General features: G+C 46.2%; 1 protein-coding gene across 2 annotated transcripts in view; it reads right to left on the reverse strand.

The window, feature by feature from the left end:
* The window catches only part of WWC1 (WW and C2 domain containing 1), a 202,447-nt gene extending 176,192 nt beyond the window's left edge, over window positions 1-26,255 (reverse strand). For both annotated transcript variants that reach the window (XM_004371223.1, XM_004371222.1), the window contains exon 1: window positions 26,137-26,255. In XM_004371223.1, the coding sequence (XP_004371280.1) occupies window positions 26,137-26,255 (119 nt within the window). The remainder of the gene's footprint in view (window positions 1-26,136) is intronic.
* Between the last annotated feature and the right edge of the window lie 207 nt (window positions 26,256-26,462).

Genomic DNA, 26,462 nt, shown 5'->3' on the forward strand with positions numbered 1-26,462 from the left:
GAGCTGGAATCAACTCAATGACAACTGTTTTTTTGTTTTTTTTTTAGTTTGGCTTCCAAGATTCAGTTCCTTGAACATTATACCTTACTGCCTCTCTGGCTTTGGAATGACACGAGAAGTTGGTTTTTAAAAATAGTATCAGTGTAATAAATCTCAGAAAGTTTATTATAATTATGATAGGTATTATTGTGAATAAAAATCTAATAAAAAAATTTTAGGCTGATTCCATTTCTGAACTTCGGGAACTGAGAGAACATTTGCAAATAGATTAAGTGCTGTGGCCTTTCCTTGGTCTGCATGCCAAGGCAAAGAGTTGATTAGCAGGCTTAAACTACTGGATTTCTAATCGGAAAGTTAAAAAAATTCATCCTTTGTGAAAGAGAACAGGAACAAAGGGCCAATAAATCCAGGGTTTACACAATAAAAGCTGGATTATTCCATGTAATAAGGCCTTTCGATCTCTGCAGCACTGCATTCTTTTGGCTGCCTATGAACATGTTCTCATACAGCCCCGAGTCCAGAATGCAAGGATTCTGATGATCTCACCTGGCTATTGCATTGCACTGATAACACATCATTCAACACAGTGTGGTCCCTCACAAAGGCAGGCAGCATCTCCGAATGAAAACGGGGACGTTCAGGAGATGTATTTCAGGAGTCATTAGCAATTAGATCTAAATTGTCCCTGTACACTGGCCTCTCATTCCCACACAACGCTATCTCTGTCTCCCTCCAGTGAGCCAGGATGCTGGGAATACTGGAGAACAGGACTCTTTCTCTCTGGAAAGGCCTCTGTGCTCACACTTCCAAACAGCTACAAATCCTAAGCCTGTCTCGTCTGTCAGTGTGTCATATTGTGGTGGCTTGTGTGTTACTGTGATGCTGGAAGCTATGCCACTGGTATTTCAAATACCAACAGGGTCACCCATGGTGGACAGGTTTTGGTGGAGCTTCCAGACTAAGACAGACTAGGAAGAAAGGCCTGGTGATCCACATCCAAAAATTAGCCCATGAAAACTTTATGGATCACAACAGAAAACTGTGCTGGAAGATAAGCCCCCTAGATTGGAAGGCACTCAAAATATACAGTGGCTGCAACAACAGCCTCAAATATACCAACAAACATGAAGATGGTGCAGGATGGTGCAACATCTCGTTCTGTTGTACACGAGGTCGCCAGGAGTTGAAGCCAACTCGATCGCAACTAACAATAACGGATCCTAAGAGGGCAGGAGGCAAAGAGGGAAATCAGAGAGAAGGCATTGTCCGGGGATGGCCCTGGGTTCAGCACGTGCAAACTTCTCAGACAAGAAGCATGTGCTTGGTGAGCCATCACAACCCCATCTGCTCCATAGCTGCGAACCACAGGACCACACCTTCTGTCCTCACTACCCTACAGAGCAGGGTCTGTGGATTCCAGGAAGGAGGCAGGAACTTTATCCAGTGCCTGGATTCCAGTCACTAGCCCTGGGAAGTGTGAGAACTTAACTAATTCTCAAATAAGGATACATACACAAAATGCTTAGAGAAAAGATAATGTATACTCAGTAATAGTGATGCTTCATGAGCACATGCCGACTACCTTGGGAAGACAATGCAACACTAGCAAGCGCAGAGGCTGTCTTAGTCATCTAGCGCTGCTATAACAGAAATACCACAAGTGGATGGCTTTAACAAACTGAAGTTTATTCTCTCACAGTTTAGGAGGCTAGAAGTCTAAATTCAGGGTGCCAGCTCCAGGGGAGGGCTTTCTATTTGTTGGTTCTGGGGGAAAGTCCTTGTTATCAATCTCCCCCTGGTCTAGGAGCTTCTCAGCGCAGGGACCACAGGTCAAAAGGACGCGCTCTGATCCCTGTGCAGCTTTCTTGGTAGTATGAGGTCCCCTTGTCTCTCTGCTTGCTTCTTTCTTTTATATCTCAAAAGAGATTGATTTAAAACGCAACCTAATCTTGTAGATTGAGGGCTGCCTCATTAACACAACTGCCTCTAATCCTGCCTCATCAACATCTCTCTTAGTCACCTAGTGCTGCTATAACAGATTCCACAGGTGGATGGCTTTAACAAAGAGAAATTTATTTCTTCACAGTAAAGAAGCCTAAAAGTCCAAATTCAGGGCTTCAGCTCCAGGAGAAGGCTTTCTCTGTCAGCCCTCATCAATCTTCCCCTGCACTAGGAACTTCTCTGTGCAGGAACCCCGGGTCTAAAGGACGCAGTCTGCTCCTGGCACTGCTTTCTTGGTGGTATGAAATTCCCAACTCTGCTTGCTTCCTTTCTTTTATCTCTTGTAAGATAAAAGGTGGTACAGGCCACACCCCAGGGAAATTTCCTTTACAGTGGATCAGGGATGTGACCTTAGTAAGGGGGTCATAATCCCACCCTAATCCTCTTTAACATAAAATTACAATCACAAAATGGAGGACAACCACACAATACTGGGAATCACGGCCCAGCCAAATTGATACACACATTTTTTGAGGGGACATCATTCAATCCATGACAACATCATAGAGGTAGGATTTTCAACACATAGGAAAATCACATTAGATGACAAAATAGTGGACAATCACACAATCCTGGGAATCGTGGCCTAGCCAAGTTGACACATATTTTTGGAAGACATAATTCAATCCATGACAAAGGCCATGGAGTCAGAGAGCCCTGGATTGAATCCCAACCCTCCTGCTACCTAGCTGTGTGCCCTTGATAAGTTTCCTAACCTCTCTGAGCCTCAGCTGCCTTGACTGGAAGCTGAAGACAAGTGAAACAGTTGTTGCCGTTAGCTGCTGTTGAGTCGGCCCTTGACACATGGCAACCCCATGCACAATGCCCAGTTCTGAGCCACCCCCATGATAGGCTGCAGATCAGACCATAGTGATCCATAGGGTTTCATTGACTGATTTTGGCTAAATGGCTAGATTCCTCAGTAAATGGCGGCAAGCACTACCTCCTCCAGCTGAGGGTTTCCACAGCATCGAATGAGACTTTTGAACTTTATTATCATCTTACTATTTTTCGAATGTGAAATCTTGTCCAAAGGATAACACTTGTACTTTCTCTTCCTCCTGGAGGCAAATCATGTGTAATTGGGGGAGATAAGAGAGAAAGGGAGTGTATTCAGAAATAACATCCACATGAAAAAAGCATGAAAGAAACTCAGTAATTGCCTAAAATCTTGTAACACCTGACTCCCTCATGGAATTGCAGCCAACTCCTGAAGTATTCCGATATGGCCCACGTTTAACTAAAACTGGATGTCTCTCTTTTGCTAATTCAATTTGAGAAGCATTTGCTGAGGGCCTTCCGTGCACACAGCACTCAGCTGGTCTGCCCTGACCCATTCGCCTGTAATTCAGCCAGTACTTTCTTTTCAACAAACCAGGGAAAGGTTCTGCCCTGTGGGGACTGAGAGAACAGGTCGTGCCCCCACCTGCACCCTGCCCTCACGCAGTAAGAGGTCAGTCTCTCTGCTGCACCTGAGGTCCCCTGTGGTCACAGAGGTCTGGGCTGACCCTCAGAATCTCCCCAGGCCAGGCCTCGCCTTTCCAAAGCCACCCTCCCCCAACACACACACACACACACACACACACACACAGAAGCGAGCAAGATCAGAGGAGCACCCTGGACTGGTCCAGCAGGTTTAGTGGTGCTAAAGTTGCGAAGAATAAGGAAATGCATTTTGGTTTTCAGAGCTAGGTGACAGGCAGCATGCTGTGGATCACAGGCACCTGGCTCCCTTCTCCCTTCACCAACGTGATTAAGACGCCCATCTAAGGCTTCTGGTATCTTTGTTTGATTTCTGTTGGGTCAACAGTTACCAGTTTGGCAAATAGCAATTCCAAGCCTCACATGGAAAAACACACTAGCAATTTCTGAGATACGCTAGGGAAAGGACTCCTGGGAGTTTCATGGTCCGATAGCTCTATTCTTTAACTCCTTCTGCCTGAGAAAAAGGGAGGCTTAAGCATTCTAGCTGCCCTAGCCTTGGGGTCAGGCTTGGGGCTAGAAAATCGTCCCTTAGCCCTTTTTTTGCTACATCAGGAGGAAGCCCAAGCTGTGGAGACTTGCTGAAATGTAGTTAGGGAGCTGGGCTTCCACTGGGGAAAATTAGCCCCAAACGGGGAGTGGGGGTGCTGTGCACTCAGGCCAATCGGAGCCCTGGGCACTCCTCAGGCCCAGTGCTTGCCCTCTGCCTCCAAAACCTGACCTAGGAGTTTGCTCAGGCCGACCAGGAGAGAGGTCGGAGGTGGCAGCTTCTTAATGAGACGCACCCACTTGTCACCACTCTGCACTGTGGCTTCCCATTATCTAGCAGCCCCCCTTTACTTGTTGTTGTTAGCTACCTTCAGATTGGCCCCTGACTCCTGGTGACCCCATGCCCAATGGAACAAAACGCTGCCCAGTCCTGCACCATCCCCGTGATCGGCTGCAGATCGGACCCTTGTGCTCCACAGGGTTTTCACTGGCTGGTTTTCAGAAGTAGATCACCAGGCTTTTCTTCCTAGTGTATCTTAATCTAGAAGCTCTGCTGAAACCTATCCAGCATCACAGCAACACACAATCCTCCAATGACAGATGGGTGGTGGCTGTGCATTAGGTGTATTGGCCTAGAACTGATCTCGGGTCTCCTGCATGGAAGGTGAGAAGTCTACCACTGAACCATCAATGCCTTTACTTGTATTCCCCCTATCTGGGCAAAACTTTGTGCTAGGCCTGGCGAAACTCAACAGGGTACTTTATAATTCAGTAGAGAAGGCAGACATGAAAAAATGATGACCGCGTGGTAGATTTGTGTTTGAAGCACACACAGAGGGTCCCCTAAACAAGCTGGGACAAACATGGCAAGGAGAGCTCCTGGGAAGGAGTAGCCCTTTAACTGTAGTCCTCTGGGTGAAGAGGCGCGAGAGGCAGTATCAGGCAGGGGCACCCACAGTTTATGCAGAAGAGAGAGCCCAGCGAGTAAGAAGAGTGACAGGTTTTCCAGTTTAAGGTGTATTAGAATCATCTGGGCAGCATATTAAAAATGCAGATTCCCAGAAGCCCCTCTGAGATTCCAAAAACCAAACCCACAGCTACTGAGCTGATTCGAACTCATAGAGACCCTACAGGACAGAGCAGAGCTGCCCCATATGGTTTCCAAGGCTGTGATCTTCTCAGAAGCAGACTGCCGCCATCTTTCTTCCGCGGAGCGGCTGGTAGGTTCGAACCCCCGACCTTTCCGTTAGCAGCTGAGCGCCTAACCACTGTGCAACCAGGCCTCCATCTCATATTAGGATTCAGTAAATTTAAGGTAAGGAGCCAAAAGGTTGGCAGTTCAAACCCACCCAGCCGCTCAGCGGGAGAAAAAGCTGGCAATCTGCACCCGTAAAGATGACAGCCAAGAAAACCCTATGCGGCAGTTCTGCTCTGTCATACGAGGTCACTGTAAGTCAAAATCAACTGGACGGCACCCACCCACAGCAATTAGTTTAATGTGGGGGCCCAGGAATCTGCATTTGAAAGCTCCTCGGGAGATTGTAACCCAGGAGGTCTATGGACCACACTGCGAGAAACCCTGCTTTGTAGGAATGGAAAAGAAAAAAGCTGTTTGTGGCTTTGATGAAATATTGGTTTATTTTCCTGGAGTGTTCCTAAAGGGACTTTGGACAGCTCACTAGTGACTTGTTCTTCAGTCATTTTATACAGACATACAGACCAACATCAAACACACTGGAAAAGAACCCAGGGAGGGCGGTGGAGGGAGCATTATCTCAGGAATGTGTCGGGCGGGGTAAGGTCCACACTTAAGCTGAAATTCTGTTCACCTGCGAACCAGGGCCCAGAGGTTGCAGCGTCCTAATCTAGATGGGAAAGCCCTTTGGAATCTGGCCACAACTTCTTGTCACCCTCACACTGGGAAAGGCCAGCATTCCACAGGGTTTCCTGGCCTCTTACAGGTTTTCTCAGCAGCCCTCCGTAGGCTCACTGCCCCTTGGGTCTCCAGTCCCCTCATCAGGAATCTGCCCTCTGCTGCTCCATTGCCACCTCTGCCTCAGGCTCATCCGGGCATGTATGGAGAGCCCTGGTTCAACCAGTTTAATTAAGCCTTGGCCTAAGGGAGAGCTTCTGCTAGACCCCAAACAGCAGTACTTCTGCCCTCTCCATGTTTTCTCAGGGCCCTGCCTGGAAAGCTTACCAGTAACCCCAGGTACTCCTTGCCTTGTGCTTGCCACTTTACTCTGAGGATGACAGCCCTGTCCCTATGTCCGCCAGTGGCCTGCCAGACCACCCACCTCCTCATTACCTGTTAGAGCTGACAGGTACTATCGCCCTGCCGAGGCTCTGAACTTCTGACTGCCCCATTCCCCCTGGAGGCCATGTTCTGCTGCTTTGGCTGGACATCCCCCCACAGCCTGCATTTGCTCTGACCTTTGGCACCTGACCACAGGGGTGCACATGCTGAGGCCTCAGGACCCTGACCTTTCTCAGCAGGTCTGATCACCTTTTGACCCAGCCCCAGGGTCCTGCTCCTGCTTCAATCCCTTGCCTGTATGGGGCACAGGGAATGTGCTGAGAAGCTCCTTGCCCTGGATAGTGTTTACAACTGGCTGTAAAAATCCACTGTTTACCTGATACCATAACTAAGCGGTGTGTAGTGTGCTCTAGATCAGAACTAGTAAGAGGACAGTCAGCCACAGAACCAAAGAAAAAAAAAGGGCTATGCAAACAGAAGTAGTGTTGAACTGTCAGTGCTGCTCAAATGTTAATGTACATATGAATCACCGGAGATCTTGTTCAAATGCAGAGTCTGATTCAGCATTTCTGGAGAGGAGCCTTGATATTCTGCATTTCTGGGGTGGAGCCTTGAGATTCTGCATTCCTAACAAGCTCCTAGGCGATGCAGATATGCTGATCCAAAGCTTATATACTCTGAGTAGCAAGATGGTTGTTGTTAGCTGTTGTGGAGTCAGCCCCTGACTCTAGGCCATCCCATGTACAATGGAACACAATACTGCCTGGTCGTGGTGCATCCACATGATCACTTGCAGAGCAGGCAGTTGTGTTGCACAGGGTTTTCAGTAGCTAATATTAGAAGTAGATCACCAGGTCTTTCTTTGTAGTCTGTCTTACTCTGGAAACTCTGTGGAAACCTGTACAGCATCATAGTAACATACATGCCTCCACTGACAAATAGGTGGTGGCTGCATATGAGATGCAATGGCTGGGAATTGAACCCAGCTCTTCTGCATGGGAGATGAAAATTCTACACCACCAATGACCTCATAGCAAGATGGCAGAGGTCACACAAATGAATGACAGGCCTAGCTCTCAAAGAGTTTGCCACAGGAGGATGAGGTGGGGAAGCACAACTCAGAATAGAACATGTGCTCAGATATAATAAACACCAGTCAGAAACAGCACCACTCATCTGTCAGTTTGTCCTACTGTGGTAGCTTGCGTGTTGCTGTGATGTTGGAAGCTATGCCACCAGTATTTTAAATATCAGCAGGGTCACCCATTATGGACAGGTCTCAGCAGAGCTTCCAGATTAAGACAGACTAGCAAGAAGGACTTGGCGATCTACTTCTAAAAAACTGGCCAGTGCAAACCTGAATAGCAGCAGAACATTGTCTGATACAGTGCTGGAAGATGAGCCCCTCAGGTTGGAAGGCACTCAAAATATGACAGGAGAAGAGCTGCCTCCTCAAAGTAGAGTTGACCTTAATGGCATGGATGGAGTCAAGCTTTCAAAGCATTTTGGCTGATCTGGCACAACTCAAAATGAGAAGAAACAGCTGCAAACATCCATTTATAACTGGAACATGGAATGCACGAACTATGAATCTAGGAAAATTGGAAGTTGTCAAAAATGAGATGAAGCACTTGAAAATAGATATCCTAGGCATTAGTGAGCTGAAATGGACTGGTACTGGCCATTTTGAATCAGATAATCATAAGGTCTACATACCATGAATGACATATTGAAGAGGAACATCGTCAAAAAGAACATTTCAAGATATATCCTGAAGCACAACCCTGTCAGTTATAGGATAATAACCATATGCCCAGAAAGAAGAGCAGTTAATATGACTATTATTCAAATTTACACACCAACCACTAATGCAAAAGATGAAGAAATTGAAGATTTTTACCAACTTCTGAAGTCTGAAATCGAGCAAACATGCAATCAAGATGCACTGATAATTACTGGTGATTGGAATGCAAAAGTTGGAAACAAAGAAGAAGGACTGGTGGTTGGAAAATATGGCCTTGTTGATAGAAACGATGCTGGAGATAGCATGTTAGAATTTTGCAAGACCAATGACCTATTCATTAGAAATACCTTTTTCAACAACATAAATGGACCTCGCCAGATGGAAAACACAGGAATCGAATTGACTACATCTATGGAAAGAGATGATAGAGAAGCTCACTATCACAAGTCAGAACAAGGCCAGGGTCAACTGTCGAACAGACCATCAATTGCTCAGACGCAAGTTCAAGTTTAAGCTGAAGAAAATTAAAACAACCCACAAGAGCCAAAGTACAACCTTGAGTATATCCCACCTGAATTTGGAGACCATCTCAAGAATAGATTTGATGCATTGAACACTAATGACTGAAGACCAGACAAGCTGTGGGATGACATCAAAGACATCATACATGAAGAAAGCAAAAGGTCATTAAAAAGACAGGAAAGAAAGAAAAGGCCAAAACAGATGTCAGAAGAGACATTGAAACTTGCTCTTGAACGCAGAGTAGCTAAAGCCAATGGAAGAAAGGATCATGTAAAAGAGCTAAACAGAAGATTTCAAAGGGCAGCCCAAGAAGACAAAGTAAAGTATTATAATGAAATGTGCAAAGATCTGGAGTTAGAAAAACCAAAAAGGAAGAACACACTCAGCAATTTTCAAGCTGGTAGAACTGAAGAAAAAACGCAAGCCTCAAGTTACAATACTCAAAGATTCTATGGGCAAAATATTGAACAACGCAGGAAGCATCAAAAGAAGATGGAAGGAATACACAGTCACTATACCAAAAAGAACTCGTCGATGTTCAACCATTTCTGGAGGTAGTATACGATCAAGAACAGACGGTACTGAAGGAAGAATCCAAGCTGCACTGAAGGCACTACCAAAAAACAAGGTTCCAGGAATTAACAGAATACCAACTGAGATGTTTGAACAAATGGATGCAATGCTGGAAGCTCTAACTCATCTATGCCAAGAAATTTGGAAGACGGCTACCCACTAAGTGACTGGAAGAGATCCATATACGTGACCCTTCCAAAGAAAGATGATCCAGCAGAATGCGGACATTATTGAACAATATCATTAATATCACATGCAAGTAAAATTTTGCTGAAGATAGTTAAGAAATGGTTGCGGCAGTACATCGATAGGGAGCTGCCAGAAATTCAAGCCAGATTCAGAAGAGGATGTGGAATTAGGGATATCATTGCTCATGTCAGATGGATCTTGGCTGAAAGCAGAGACTACCAGAAAGATGTTTACCTGTGTTTTATTGACTATGCAAAGGCATCTGACTGTGTGGATCATAACATAACAAATTATGGATACCACTGAGAAGAATGGGAATTCCAGAACACTTAATTGTGCTCATATGGAACTTGTACATAGACCAAGAGGCAGTCAATCGAACAGAACAAGGGAATATTGCATGGTTTAAAATCAGGAAAGGTGTGTGTCAGGGTTGTATCCTTTCACCATATTTATTCAATCTTTATGCCAAGCAAATAATTCGAGAAGCTGGACTATATGAAGAACACGGCATCAGGATTGGAGGAAGACTTATTGACAACTTGTGATATGCAGATAACACAACCCTGCTTATTGAAAGTGAAGGGGACTTGAAGCACTTATTGATGAAGATCAAAGACCACAGTCTTCAGGATGGAATACACCTCAACATAAAGAAAACAAAAATCCTCACAACTGGACCAATAAGCAACATCAACGTAAACGGAGAAAAGACAGAAGTTGTCAAGGATTGCATTTTACTTGGATCCACAATTAACACCCATGGAAGCAGCAGTTAAGAAATCAAAGGATGCACTGCATTTGGCAAATGTGCTGCAAAAGACCTCTTTAAAGTGTTAAAAAGCAAAGATGTCACTTTGAGGACTCAGGTGAGCCTGACCCAAACCATGATATTTTCAACATATCCTATGCATGCGAAAGCTGGACAATGAATAAAAAAGACCAAAGAAGAATTGATGCATTTGAATTACAGTGTTGGTGAAGAATACTGAGTATTCTTCTGGACTGCCAGAAGAACGAACAACTCTGTCTTTGAAGAAGTGCAGCCACAATGCTCCTGAGAAGGGAGGATGGCAAGACTTCGTTTTACGTAGTTTGGACATGTTATCATGAGGGACTAGTCATTGGAGGACATCATGCTTAGTAAAGTAGAGGGTCAGGAAGAAAGAGGAAGGCCCTCAATGAGATGGAATGACATAGTGGCTGCAACAATAGGCTCAAACACAGAAAGGATTGTGAAGATGGCACAGGACGGGGCAGTGTTTCGTTGCATTGTACACAAGAGTTGCTATGAGTCAGAACCACCTTGAGGGTACCTAACCACAACAACAGCCTTATTTGTATAAAGCAAAGACACTGAGACTCAAAGAGATTAAGTAGCTTGCCCAAGTCCACACAGCTAGTAAGAGGTAGAGCTGACCCATAAAATAGGTCTTGAGAGGTAGCAGAGAGCATGATGTGGGTTGGCAGATAAAAAAGGATGGAGGGAGGGGCAGAGAAGCACTGTGGCCTCAGTTCCTTGTGGCCTCCCAGCTGTGGCCACCCAGCGTTGTATGCAGCTATTCCCTTCCTTAGATTTCTGTGAGATTGCTGTAACCTCGGGGCAGCACCTCTTTTCTAGAACAATCTTGTTTGGGCATCTGTTCCTTTTGACCAGAGGAGGCTGATTCAAAGATTCCTTCCAGCCAAGGGTGGGAGGGAGATGAGGGATGAGGAGAGCCTCATGGAGCAAGTGGCATCAGGAGCTGGCCTGAGAGGGGACAGAGGGCTTCAGTGGATACAGGTGGGGCTGGGGCAGGAGGGTCCAGGTGGGGAGAAGGTCAAAGTGCAGAGAATGATTGGGAACTGCCACTAACCCAGGTGGGCTAGAAGCAGAGGACCAATGAAGAGAATTCAGTGAACAATAGCTAACAATTATTGGCACCTACAATGGTGTTGGGCCTTCTGCAAAGAATTGTACATTGTTTAATTTAATCCTTATAAAAACTGTATGAAGCAGAGGACATCCTTGTTTTCCTTAGAGAATAAACTGTAATATTTAGTGGTAAAGAGACATGATGTTTCCAACTTATTCTTAAATGCTTTCTTAAAAGGAAAAAGGGAGACTATGAGAAGGCAAATGGGGCAACATTGTGAAAATGGGTGTATCTGGATAAAAAATATATGGCAGTTTCTTGTACTGTTTTTGCAACTTCCCTGTATGTTTGAAACTATATCAAAATTTAAAAGATATTGAAAATGCATGGGAATGATTTTTTTAAACACCCTTACAAACAGCATGAGGTAAACACTCTTACTATCCCTGGCTTACAGATAAGGAGAGTGAGACAAAGCATGAGACAGAAAATGAGAGAGGGACCAGCTTTAAGAAGCTTTGGCTGTCAAGCTCAGAAGTATGTCCCTCAGGGTGAGTTACTAAAGGGCGTAAGGAGACAGGCAGTCGGGGTAGGTTTATGTGAGAACAGTGTGGAAGCTGACCACAGGTCGGACAGCAGAGTGGAGAGACCTTCTCATCTGATCTATTTTCAACTAAATTAACCTCTGTGGAAGTAAACGTAGAAAAGAAGTGAGATGTCAGAGCCTGAAAAAGGGAGGCAGAACTTGGCAGCTAGATGGGGGGGCAGGAAGAGTCATGATAGCTATTTCTAGAAACAGGGATTGCTTCTGGGGAGGGGAACGGTGAGGGAGTTGAAGGATTTTCATATTTAGGCCAAGATGAGCCCAAATCTCTTGGATACTTCACATATCAGGAAAGAAATCACAAGATCAGTATATGAGTAGAAATTACCAAACAGCAAGACACCTGATATCCTCTACTACTACCTACTTCTCTGCCGCCTGTAACTATTTTTTCTTTTTACTCCTTCCTAAGTCATCTCAGTTTTTCTAAGTTGAACTGTGTAATCTTAAGTTTCAAACAAAATCTGACATTCATATGGCACTTACGCCATTTGCAAGGTGTTTCACGTAATCTCACTTTAACTGCACAAGTGCTTGTGAGGAAGGCAGGTGAGCTGAATATTTACCTGAATCAGGGGTTCTTCACTTTGGCTGCACCCTAGAATCAACTACATGACTTAGAAATCTCATGCCCAGGCCACATCCCAGACCAATTAAATCAGAATCTCTGGGGTGGGCCCATTGGTATTTTAGCACTCCCCTCAGTAACTCCAATGTACAGCCAAAGTTGAGACTCAGTGACTGTTCTTGTCTGCCAGCTCCATATGCACCCTCCCACTCTTCGTTGTGGAAAGGAGATCAGGGTCACTATCCCTCATTCCAGAGCTATGGAGATGAGGGCTCAGAAAAGGCAGACCAACCAACCAGTTGCCGTTGAGTCAATTCCAACTCAGGCGACCCCATGAGTGTCAGAGTAGAACTGTCCTCCATAGGGTTTTTAGTGGCTAATTTTTTGGAAGTAGATTGCCAGGCCTTTCTTCTAAGGCATCTCTGAGCAGACTCGAACCTTCAGCCTTTTGGTTAGCAGCCGAGCACATTAACCATTTGCACCACACAGGGACTCTCAGGAAAAGCAACTGACTTACCAAGAGGAAGGGCCAAAAACAGAACCCAGACTCCTGACTGGGGAGCATTCATCCCTGACTTAAGTGTGCTTCTACTGCTGGCCAGTCACTGAGCTAGCCATTAGGCAAGAATGGAGAAGATGCAGGTAATCCAGTAGGGGAGACAGACAAGTAATCACAACAGAAGGTGCTATGGGGGTCTAGGCAAGGGGTTAGGAAAGGCGCTTCTAAACCACGGCTTTGAACCAGTTCGGTTCACTTCGGTTTGAACCCCTGCTGAGACTTTTCACTTCTACCCTAGATATACTGAATCAGAATCTACATTTTAACAAGACCCCCAGGTAATAACATAAGAATCACCTGGGGGTCTTGTTAAAATGTAGATTCTGATTCAGTATATCTACGATGGAAAGGCAAATTCTCAGCAGAGGGTCAAACCAAAACAAACTGGTTTGAAGCCCTGCTCTAAACTTCATTTGTAAGTGAAATCTTGATGTGAAGATGTCAAGTGTAGTGGGTGCCTGGAGAAGAAAGTGTAGAGGTCCAGCTTGGCCATTAAGAGCTTGGACTGGTCTGATAGAGACTGGTGGAACCCCTGAGAAAATGGCCGTTAGACACCCTTCAAACTTGGAACTGAAATCCTCCTGGAGATCACATAATAGTCATACAATAGACAGGCCTATAATATGAACAATAACACCAGTGAGGGATGTACACCTCAGAACAATCAACTATACGAAACCTAAAGGGCAGCATTTGCCCATAAGCAAAGTTCAGAAGAAAGGTAGGGGCAGGAAAGCAGGGCAAATGGACACGGGAAACCCAGGGAGAAAGGGGAGAGACTGCTAACACATTCAGGGGGTTGCAACCAATGTCATGAAACAAGCTGTATATACTGATGAACGGGAAACTAATTTGCTCTGTAAACTTTCACCAAAACAATAAAATGTTCAAAAAAAAAAGAGTTTGGGGATGTTACTAGCTCAGGTAGCAAATACTCAAGGAGGAGGTCAAGTACAAGTAGCTTGAAAGTAATGACTTGGGGCACAAGAAACTGAGGCAAAATATTCATAAGCCAATTATGACCATTTCAACTGGCTACATATACCTGTGTTCTGAAGAATCTTCAAAATGGGCCAGTTTCTGCCATTCAATCACTAACAAAATATCTTAAGTCATTCTGGCTGCAAACACAAGGCCAGTGGTTAATAGATTTGAGCAAATAACCCTGGAGGGATTAATAAACCAGGGCTTTGAACTGGTTCATTCCAGTTTGACCCCCTGCTGAGAATTTGCATTTCCACCCCAGGTATACTGAATCAAAGTCTATATTTTAACAAGATCCCTACGTGATTCTTATGTTATACATTTTTATGTGTACATAAGAATTTTATTGTTCTACCCTCAGGTGATTTTATGTATACATGCTTATGTATAAGAATTTCATTGTTGCACCCAGGTGATTCTTATGTCTACATTCTTATGTGTACATGAGAATCACCTGGGGGATCTTGTTAAAATGTAGATTCTGATATAGTATGTTGGGGGTGGAAATGCAAACTCTCAGCAGGGGGTTGAACTGAAATGAACCAGTTCAAAGCCCTGCACCTTACTGAAGCCATAAAAGTTTCCCAGTTCCAAATCCAGGTTTCCACCACCACTGCCGACAGATGTCATAGACCAGCCTGTCTCTATCTTCCTAAGAAGCCTCAAAGAATTCTAGACAGCACCAAGCCCCTGGTCTTAATGCAATGATCTGTTTCACTGTTTGACTGTCTCCTTCCCCCAGTGACACCTCATTGCAGTAGGGACTTTGTTCTGACCACAGCTCAGGGACCGTAGCCTGGAGCCCAGCAGGCACTCCAGAAACACCTGCTGGATGAATGAACAACCCCTGGCTGGGTGGGACATGATAAATACCAATGCCCTTCTGCACCACTGCCATGCTAAAATCCACTGGGTTCTCAAACAGTGCTGGGGGAGTCTCAGTACAGGGACATGCTATCAAAACTGTTACAAATTAATTCCAGAGCCCTCAGGTTCCGGTATCCCCTGTTTAGCTTTACCATGACAACTGCAATGCATTCCCCCTGCTTCACACACAGCCCTGGTGCCAGCTCACTGGCAAGAGTCACGTCAGTCCAGAAATTCCAAAGAAGGGTTTGCCTCCAATAAGGCCAGGGGGAGAAGTTTATTGATTTAATTGTATAACAAGTGACGCCAAGGTGGTTTTCCAGCACTAATGTAAACATGGCTCAGGTGAGCCCTGGCCCATCCAAAAGAGACTTGAATTGACAAGGAAGAAACAGGGTTCTAGCTCTTTCCAAATGCACAGGAGAGTCAACCTAAATGATGGCAACTCCTATTGGAGAGCCTGTTAGGCACTAGGCTCTGTGCTAAGACTTTACATACCTGATGTCGTTTCATCCTCACCACCACCCTCTGGGCTCAGTAGGTCCTACTCTTACCCTTGTTTTACAGTTGAGGAGGAGGAACTTGTTCGAGGTCACTTACTATTTGTAAGTGATAGAGCTGGGACTTGTGCCAGTGTCCTCTGAAGATCTTTATGATGCCCTCACCTATGGCAGAAAATAGGGTGGTATATCAAACCAGTAAGGAGCCCTGATGGCTCAACTGTTAAGTGCTTGCTAACTGAAAGGTTGGCAGTACGAATCCACCCAGCTGCTCTGCAGTAGAAAGACCTGGCGATCAGCTTCCATAAAGATTTCAGCCTGGAAAACCTATGGGGCAGTTCTACTCTGTCGCAGGGGATCGCTATGAGTCCGAATTGACTCGGTGGTACCCAACAACACCATCACCAAATCAATGTTTGGCTGCAAATACATAAACATTTTCCTTCATCGTGAATAAGGTAATATGCTGCTAGGTGTTTCTGTTTCTTCCTCTGTAGTTAAAAAGGCCCCTTTCCCTTTCCTCCTTCTTTCCTTCCTGCCTTCCTCCCTCCAAACTCACTGGGAGTACAGTGGTGGAAGAAGCCAGGCTTTGAAATCAGACAGACCTAGATTCCAATTCCAACTTTGCCTCTTCTATCCTGTGTAACCTTGAGCCTGTTACTTGACCTCTTAGCCTCAGTTTCCCTACTTGCAAAATGACAGAAAAATACCATGAACAACAGTGTTTGGAAATGTTATGCGCTTGGGACGTGGCAGATCCTCAATAAAAACAATTAAGGATAACTAACCCCGGTGGCGTAGTGGTTGAAAGCTACGTCTGCTAACCAAAAGATTAGCAGTTCGAATCCACCAGGCACTCCTTGGAAACTCTATGGGGTAGTTCTAGTCTGTCCTATAGTGCTGCTATGAGTTGGAGTCAGCTTGACAGCAATGGGTTTTTTTTGGTTTTTATCCCTGGGTGGTGCAAATGGTTAACACGCTTGACTGCTAACTAAAAGGTTGGAGGTTCAAGTCCACCCAGAGGCACCTTGAAAGAAAGGCCTGACAATCTACTCCTGAAAAATCAGCCACTGAAAACCCTATGGAGCACAATTCTACTCTGACACACATGAGGTTGCCATGAGTGGGGATCGACTCGATGGCAACTGGTACTGGTATTATTACCAACATCCTTATCATCAGGTTACAGTTACTGTTCTTGTCATGATTCGAAGACAAATAACGCACTTGTAAGGAATTGTAAGGAATTACTGGAATACGCAGTGAAACACTAACAGCGTCCTAACTATCCAAGAAAAACCACGACAGATGCAGGACCGGGAGGGTGTCCCAGGGTCATCTCATCCAAGCAGCCACCTGATGCCTGTATCTTGATATTTTATCCTTCCAAGTCAGGTACCAGCCAGTGGATCCGAAGGGCTGCCCCAGTGACAGATCAAACAAGTTGTTGCCACAGGGCCGGGAGGAAGCCAACATAGGGAGAGAGAGGCTGCAACCAAACGAGGACCCAGCGACAGCAGGCAGCCGGCTGGGGAAAGGCAGCAGCTGCCTGTTGGCCGGGTGTCCTCGCTGCCAGAGTGATGAATGGGGCAAGGGAAGAAGAAAGCTAACAAAGGTGTTCCTAATCTTGATGCAGCTTCATTTTTTTTTTTTCTGGCTGACCATTGAGAGAGAACTTAAGCCTCAGTCCCTTTTCTTTGGCAGACATTTGAAACTGAAAGATCCCATTTCTTCCCAACAGTGAGATGTCATGGGTAGACGCATTGAGGAGGCAGTTTGGGGGCAGCGGTGGGGGGTGGGGAGCACGTGACCCACTGCACTTGTCTTCCCCCACCCCAACGCTATGCTACCCCCTCTTCCCTGTCCAGCATGTTCTTTATAGAATGTTCTCTCTACACAACAACAGTAAACGCCTGTCCTCTTCTTGCTTCTTCCCCCACCCCCATTATTTTGGCAAGAGGTTTTCTGTTCAGCAGCCCGAGGCTTAATGGCCCGCTGGTGAAGAAGGTTAAATAACAAAACGCCACTGTATCCAGTTTCTTAGTTTTCTCTCCTTTTATCTCACTCTGAAACAGGGATTCAAGGCAGCTGAAAAGCTTGTCGGCAGCAGCAACCAGAGCCTTTCCCTGTTCTACTGAAGGGTGCGTGGCTGTCTGGCCCTCTCCACGCTGGGAGAGGCATGGGAGACAGCTGGATCCAGCCCTTGGTTGGATGACTTTTTACACATACTCATCCCAGATTCAGACCTCAGGCCTGTCCAAGTGGAAGCACGTCCTTCAGCAAGTAGCTAGAGCTGATTACAGGGATGCCATTAGCCACCTCTCCAAGTTAAGTAGATTCCTCTCACCCAGGGCCCCTCACGGAGCAGGGGGTTATGGATCCTCATCACCTGAATGGAGCCAGAGAAGGCTGGAGAGGGCTCCTGACACTCAGCATGAACAGCCACCATGCATAATGCCACCAAAACCCTGCCAACCCTTCTTCCAACCAGAGAGCTCAGCAACAGCACGCCAGCCACCTTCAACTCGTGCTTATTCTAGCCTTGTCTCCCCTTACATTCACCTGAGATTGGAGTTCCAACCTTCCCTGTAACTAAGGCAACCTGATTCTGTTCTCTTCAAAAGGGCAGTGTTTCTCTTACAGCTACCTGGGATCCCAGGGGATTGGAAAATCAGGTCAGTTTGGCTAGGCCTTCTCCCAGAAGGGGCAGCGGTGGTGACAGAGAGTGCCTTGGCTACTAATTCCCTGGCTGTTGGAAGCATTTTCTCAAGTGACTTGGAAACGACTCTGAACTCCCTGAACACAACACACTGCATCCTTCAAAGAATTTTTCTGCCTCCATTTCTGTTCTCTCCTCCCCAGAGCTCTGGTTAGCTGGCTGCTTCTAGAAGGTGGAGTTTGTGCCAAACAGTCTCTTGGCCACCACGCGCATCTCACTGGTTTCTCCAATCAGGCTCCTTAGAAACATCTCTTGCTGAGATCCATATCATGTTTGCCCCAACTTAGGAATAACTGATAACTCCAAAGTCTGTGTACAACTGAACGTGCAGAAAATGAAAATCCTCCTAACTGAACTGATAAACAACATCATGATAAATGGAGAAGAAATTAAAGTTGTCAGTGATTTCATTCTATTTGGATCAGCAATCAATGTCCATGGAAGCAGCAGTCAAGAAATCAAACAACATATTGCATTGGGCAAACCTTCTGCAAAAGACCTCTTCAAAGTTTTAAAAAGCAAAGATGTCACTGTGATGACTATGGTGCGTCTGACTCAAACCATGGTCTTTTTGACTGTCTCATATGTATGAGAAAGTTGGCTAATGAAAAAGGAAGACAGAGAATTGATGTATTAGAACTGTAGTGTTGAGGAAGAATACTGAATATACCAGGGACTCCAAAAAAACCATCAGTCTTAGAAGAAATACAAGTAGAATGTTCCTTAGAAGTGAAGATGAGAAGACTTCGACTTGCTTTCTTTGGATATGTCATAGGAAGACCAATCACTAGAAAAGGACATCATGGTTGGTAAAGTAGAGGGCCAATGAAAATGAGAAAAAACCCTCAGTCAGATGGATTGACACAATAGCCACAACAAGGGACTCAAACATACCAGTGATCATGAAGATGGCGCAGGACCAAGCAATGTTTCATTCTGTTAGACATAAGGTCAGCATGAGTCGGAGCTGACTCAACAGCAACTAACAACAACAATTAAAGTCCAACTTGTCAGCAGGGTATTCTGGAGCCCTGGAATGCACTAATTGAGCTGGGGCAGAGCAAGACTTAGTGGTTCCAAGAATCAGGCTACCTAGGTTCTAATCCTGGGTACATCACTTACCGGTGGCCTTGGGCAAGTTACTTAACCTTTCTAAATCTCAGTTTCCTCATCTGAAGATGAAACTACTAATAGTACTTACCTCACATGGCTCTTGGGAAACCCTGGTGGCATAGCAGTTAAGAGCTATGGCTGCTAACCAAAAGGTCAGCAGTTCAAATCCACCAGGCGCTCCTTGGAAACTCTATGCAGCAGTTCTACTCTGTCCTATAGGGTTGCAATGAGTCAGAATCAACTCGACAGCAACGGGGTTTCATATGGTTCCTGAGAGGATTAAACGAGGCCCTAATACAAAATGCTTAGACTAGTATTCAGTATAGGGTAATATTAAAAAAATGTTATCATTTATTATTATTTTATTCCCTTATGGGTTCTCAGCACCAGACGCTCCACAGGAGAAAGATGTGGCAGTCTGCTTCCGTAAAGATTTACAGCCTTGGAAATCCTAGGGGGTGGTCACTATGAGTCAGAATCGACTCAACAGCAATGGGTTTGGGTTTGGTTTTTTATGGGTTCTCTAAGTCTCCTATTTCTTCTGGTTATCTATATTAGTGTTTTTAAACCTTATTTCTTTCTCAGTAAATGGCAGAAGATGTTCCCTGTATGGCATAATCCCATGGAGTGTGTAAATCTTAAACTCAAATCTTAGAGAAGAAAAGCCCTCTAATAACTTGTGAAGCTCCCATCTATAGGTATTAATTGATCATTAAGAGCAGAAGCACAGAGAATACAGGCTTTGGGCAAATTCTCCGGCAGGCTGATTATAACTCCAGCTTAATAAAGCATGTTGGAATATAAATTGGTGGAAAGTGACGTTAGTCTGAAGATAACCTTATGGGTCGAACGGCCAGCCTTTCAGTGAACAGCTGAGCAGTTAACCATTGAGTCACCAGGGCTCCTTTAATTGATTATAAAAACAGTAATTCATTTGCCATCTTTGATACTTTAACTGTTCAGCATATAACAAATTCTTAGGACAAAGACTGCAAATTATTGTGACACCATGAATGAAACTTTGGTCTATACATCCAAAAGGATTATGAAGAATTACTCAGTCCCAGGCATAAAGCACACCCATATTATTTCCATAGATCAGGAGAGCCTGGATCTGACTTCTAGGGAAAATGTTACATGAGAGGAGAGGAAAGGAGAAGCCTCAGGGTTGCCATTTATTTGCTGTGTGACCTTGGGCAAGTCACTTAACTCTGAATCTTAGCTTCAACTGTGAAACGTGAAGGCTGGACTACATGAGCAGAAAGGCCTATTCCAGCTCCAAACTGCTCCTGAGTTAGGTGGAAAACCAGCCTCCAAGGGCAGATTATCCAATAGGCAAGGTAAGCATGGTGCTTACCTTGCTCACCAGATCTTCTGTAGTGAACAATTTCATATGGGTTTCATCACATCAAAAATGTGGTAAAACCCATCTCAAATTGTTCACTACAGATTAGTAAGTAAGCCCGTGCTTACCTTGCTTACTGAGTCATCTTCCCCTGTCTGGGATTGTAAATTTGAAAACAGGCTTTGATTCTGTAAGGTGATGTGGGCTTGGGAGAGAGGCAGATGTCAGCCATATCTAGAAGCAGAATGTTTGATGTGGTGAAAAAAATGTGAAATTGTCTACTACAGATTATCTGGTAAGCAAGGTAAATACCATGCTTACCTTGCCTATTGGATAATTCGCCCCTGCCAGCCTCCATTCGATTTAGGTGTTTTGCAGGTACTTTCTAGCAAAAGTTAAAGTACTTGTTTTCCTGAGTGCCTCCTGCATGCCTGGCTCTATGCTAGCTGCCCTGCAGCATTAGCTTATTTAATATTCATAACATCCCTTGACAATTTATGTACATCTCTTCATCATATGGAAGACAAAATCAAGGTTCAGAAAGAATATGTGAGGTTAAGGTCACTCAGGTAGCAAGCAGCAGACCCAAGATTCCAGGACTCAGAGGCTCACCCTTTTTCCATTATCCATACTTGCTCTTTTTTTTTTTTTTTATTGTGCTTTAAAATGAAAGTTTACAGTTCAAGTTAGTTTCTCATATAAAACTTTATACACACACTGCTATGTGACCCTAGTTATACTCCCCATACTGTGACAGCACACTCCTCCTTTCCACCCCAATTTCCCATGTCCATTCAACCAGCTCTTGTCTCTTTCTGCCTTCTCATCTTGCCTCCAGACAGGAGTTGCCCATTTAGACTTACGTATCTACTTGAGCTAAGAAGTATACTCTTCACGAGTATCATTTTATGTCCCACAGTCCAGTCTAATCTTTGTCTGAAGAGATGGCTTTGGGAATGGTTTTAGTTTTGGGCTAACAGAGAGTCTGGGGGCCATGTCTTCCAGCATCCCTCCAGTCTCAGTCAGACCACTAAGTCTGGTCTTTTTACTAGAACTTGAGTTCTGCACCCCACTTTTCTCCTGCTCCATCAGGGACTCTCTGTTCTGCTCCCTGTTAGGGTGGTCATTGGTGTAGCTGGGCACCATCTAGTTCTTCTGGTCTCAGGCATACTTGCTCTCTTAATTAATTCTGGTCTGTCTACACCAGAATGGTCCCAGGTAAGTGAAATCATGCCTGTCTCAGCTCCAATTCCCAAGGCCAAGTTCACCAAATGGTGTAGCAGAGGTCTTGATTCAGCAATTAATTCAGCAGCAAGCTGAGTGGTGCATTGGTTAGAAATGTGGGTTTGGGGTTAGCCTGACTGGTGTTTGCATCTCAGCTCCACAAAAGCTTAGCTGCTTTCACTAAACTTTGCCTCCCTCCCTGAGCCTCCACTTCCTCAGGCAAATAACTGTGCCTATTCCCAGGGTTGTTATGAGGATTTTAAAAATAATCCATGTAAAGCTCCCAGGAGACCACCTGGATATGGTAAATAATCAATCATTATTTCCTACCTAGCTAAATAACCAGTTGCTGTTGAGTCACAGTCAACTCATGGCGACTCTGTATGTTTCAGAGTAGAACTGTGCTCCATAGGGTTTTCAATGACTGTGATCTTTTGGAAGTAGATCACAGGACGTTTCTTCGGAAGTGCCTCTGAGTAGATGTGAACTGCTGACCTTTCTGTTAGTAGCCAAGTGCTTAACTGTTTGTGCCACTCAGGGTCTTACCTAGCTAAATAGGAGGGTATACAGGCAGTGATGAGCAGGTTTCCAAGTTAAACTACAGCAGAAGTTATGAACCTGGGGTCCATGAGCCTCCTGAAATTAGTGCAAAAAACTGTGTTTGCATTTTTCTCTGGTTAAGAGTCCTGACTTTTATCAGATTCTCATCAGGGTCTGTGACCAGAAGGAGGTGGTTGACCCGACTTCCTACCGTATAAATTGTTTCTGAAATAATGTTAGCAAAACCCCCTCCTCAAGTCATTAGAGAAGCTGCTGGGTCCTCCAAACCATGTGGGGATCCGTGCTTGGCACAAGGACTGAGAAACTGAGCCCAGAGTTCCCAGGTGGTTCTTGGAAGGTCTGAACGCAAACTGCAGAACGAGCAGGAATCAGGCTTCAAGAACCTTCTGTGGCACAGCCAGTTCCAGTGATCCATTCTTCCTCAGAGAACAATCAGACTATTTGTTTTTTCACACCACTAGGCTAAACACACACGGAACGCTGGCCCTTTGCTAGGTGCTCCCAGCAGCACCCGGAGTTATTCTGAAAAGGAGCACTGCTCCAAGGGGCTGTACACCTGGTTCCCAAAGGACCCGTCACCTTCCCAGACTGGTTACACCTCAGTAAGAGCCTGAAGTGCTGCCGGAGCCTTTGGCCTAGTGGGCATGGCCCAAGCTGCCCACTGGACTCTCTGGTTGTTGGGACAACCGTCCTCAGGAATTTTGGCCTCCCAGTCTTCCCTCGGTGAGAATGGGAGAGAGTTGGCAAGGCAGGCTGCCTGGCAGCTCTTCCAACCCCCTGCTGAAAAGGAAGCTGAAAACTGGATTCCCTACCCCCAGCAGCCTCCATGCCGGACAGCACACAAAACAGCTCAGCCCCAGAGGGAGGAATGTGCCAAGGCATTCTTTAGGGTTGGTAACCAGAGACGCTATTTTGTCCTCAGTGGCTAAGAAATCACTTTCTTGACTGAATAACCATCTGACTTACTTCTTTTAAATTCAGAGCAATGGGTGGGCATCTCTTTGATTCAGATAAGGAAAAAGCTGAGGCAAACACACGCACGCGCACGCGCGCGCGCACACACACATACACACACAGTTGATGAGTGAAATGTTTTGGAAGTTATTTTTTTTAATAGCATTAACCAGTCCCTGAGATGTAATTATCCAGGCAAAATTTAACACTGTCCTATAGAGTTGCTATGAGTTGGAATCGATTTGACAGCAACAGGTTTTGTTTTTTCTCTCCCCCAAAAAGTTTGTCTGTTAAATTGGCTGTTTTTTAATTTCTTCCTTCTCCTCCTTCTCACAGGCCCATTCCCATCCCACTCCCACCCACCCCCCCTATCTTGCTATGAAGCCAGAGGGTGGGGTGCTAAGAAGAGGCAGAGGAGGCTTATATCTGAGAACTGGCAGGGCCCTTAGAGAGCACCTAATCCATCATCTTCTCCATGGATAACCTGTGCCTCGGAGAGGTCAAGCAATTTGACTGAGGACACATAGCCAGTTGTCCACACTGCCTAACACGCTGTGGAAGATGGAAATTCCGAAGAGCCACAATGGATGCCCTCTGATCAGCTCTTTCCCAAAACTTTCAAAGTTGGTCTACCACAACGTGACCCCCAGGGTTGATCTCAGAAAACCCCTCAGTACCCCAAGCTTAGGGCCCCCACATTAGCCCCATGTGGTTGCGGTGACTAGGATGTGCAAAGATGCAGAATTAAAAAAAAACAAACAAAAGAAATAAACAACAAACACACACACACTGACTAACACACACACACACACTGAATTGCAAAATGAGGAAGGTGCCAGTTAGGTGCCAATGTGTCTTTAACTGCTCTCCAATGGTTGTCAATCTGCTGAAAAACAAAGGCTGGGCAAGCCTGGTGCAGGGGCTGGGCAGGCAACAGTATCTAGATAAAATATAATGGCACTGGTTTGTTTTATTTTCACTGTACTTCTTAAGGTGACCTTCCATTATGGCAATAGACACTATGTTTCTCATTTGTGAAAGTGGTACAAAAATTTTGTAGTTGATTTAATGCCAGACATTAAGTAAACAATAGCAGAAGTGGTATGTGGATGCAGCCAGAAACTATGAAGGTAGTCTCAACTGCTCTAGCTGAGTCAGTTTTCCACAGAAGCTACACGCTTGCCCTCTCCAAGGGAAAAGAATTATTGTTGTTTGGGAAGCTTCCAGTCCTTCTGCTATCCTCTCAGAGTTGCATGACTTGGGGCAAGTTAGCAGTGCTGGGTGCGGCCTTCAGACTTCCAGAGCCTAACCTCAGTGGCCCAAGTTGGAGGATATGTAAACTTGAACTTGTGTCTATTCTAGCAGAGGACAAGGGAAAAAGGGGCCAGGGAAAGACTGCTCCGCTCACCAAGGTGGTAACGGAGCCTCTGGTGGTAGCCGACCCTGAGGGGCTCATGGAAGAAGTGTGTGAGGACAGCATGCTTGGAGCAACTTTTGAGCTGGTAAAGAACTCGGTGTGTGCAGAGTGGTGGAAAGATCAAAATACTTGAGCAAATCACATCATTGGGCCTCAAATTTTCTCTTCTGTTTGAAAGTGGGAGTTGGGCTCTGATCTCCTATGTCCCATCCCTTCCAGCTCTTAAGATTCCCACTATTGCTCCTTCCCTTCTAAGCAAACCATTAACCTGACAAATAAGGAAATTGAGACTCAGAGGCTAAAGCAACTCTTCCTAGCGTTAAGCATTCTCTTCCAGGTTACAATAACGAGACATTCAGCATGTCGTGAAACACAGAGAAGGCACTCAATAAATGGATGAATGAATGAACGGAAGTGCTTACAGAAACTACTGGGAATCTTAACTTACATTTTCTTTCTGCTTTTTCCTCTTTTTCTTTTAACCCACTACTGTCTACATACCCCACCCTGGACCTCTGGGGTCCACAAGAAGCGCCCAAACAACTAACCTTGGCTGCTTTACAGGCACCTGACCCCCAAGGTCACACTGACCAGGTAAAAGTTATATATTCCTGAGACACTCTGAACTCTCTACAGACCATATCAGCAAAGGACAACAAAGTCGTCCCTGCGGGTGTCCCCTAGGACATACATGGGATGGGGGAGGAGGGTATGCAAGGAAACGCCCAGCAGTCAAAACCAGAAGAAAGTCTGGAGAGCTAAGTGACAGAACCATCCAGACTCCATCTGCCTCAGCAAAAAAAAAAAAAAACCGTGCTACAGCCGGCCTGGTGCCCACCAAGGTCAGGACGAGCTAGTGCAGGGCTGAGGAGCCAAACTCCCCAGAGAAAGAAACGGAGGAGAAAGAGGTGATGGGCTGGCCCTTGCCAGAGGCCTCTCACCTCCATCAACGTCTTAACAGCTTCCAAGTTGCAGTGAGATTCCTGGAGAACTAGTCTCCCTGATCTGCCCTCCCCCGCTCCTTCCTTCCCTTCCCACCCTTGGCCTCCAGGCCCCGTGGCTGCTCCCTGCTCTCTTCAGGAGCACCTGCCAAAACACACACTCCAGGCTGCCTTCCCCACCTCTGGCAGTCTCCCACTGAATCCGGGGTCCCTACCACCCCCTTCAAACCAGACGCTTCCCCATCCCCCCAGATGCTGGGGAAAGCCTCACCGGGAAGCCCCAGCCTCAACCAGCTAGGTCTCTCTCCCGCCCCCGCCCAACCTCTCCTACTATAGGGGGCGCGGGGCGGGGCTAGAGCTTAAGGTCAAAACTCCCGGCAGGTGCCGGCTGGGGCCTAAGACTTCCATCTCGGGGTGGCAGTGGGGCAGCATGGGCCAACTCACTGGCCGTCCCCTCCTCCCAGCGGCCCATCAGGGCAGGAGCGGCACTCCAGAAGGGGCTGAGGGGCAATCTAAAGAAAGGGGTAGAGGCATGCAGAGCTCCGCCGCCCCCTGGCTCCGGGGCAGACTCGAAGAAGCGTGTCCCTCTACCCGGTCCCGGCCGGTGGCCCCTGGGGGAGGTGGGGGCATGGGCCAGGGGGTAGGGAGGGACATCCCAGGGTCCTACCTGTCCCGCGGGTCGATCCAGCTGGTGGTGCGGCTCGTGTGGTCTATGTAGTAGACCTTGCCGTCGAAGTCGCGCGCCTCCTCCCAGCCCTCCGGCAGGGGCAGCTCCGGCCGGGGCATCTTCCTGAGCGCGGCCCGCGCTCCCCCATGCAACTCCCGGCCGCCGTGGAGACCACCGGCTCAGCGGCTCCGGCCGGCCACCTCTGGCTCGGGCGGCCGCAGAGGCACCATGATCAGAGGGACGGTGCCCGCAGATGGGGAGCCCTAGTAGGGGTCGGCCGGGGTGGCGCCGCTGTCCATGCGGCCCTGTGGCCCCGGCCCGGCGCC

The sequence above is a fragment of the Trichechus manatus genome, unplaced genomic scaffold (assembly GCF_000243295.1).
Source record: "Trichechus manatus latirostris isolate Lorelei unplaced genomic scaffold, TriManLat1.0 scaffold00011, whole genome shotgun sequence".
Lineage (NCBI taxonomy): Eukaryota > Metazoa > Chordata > Mammalia > Sirenia > Trichechidae > Trichechus > Trichechus manatus.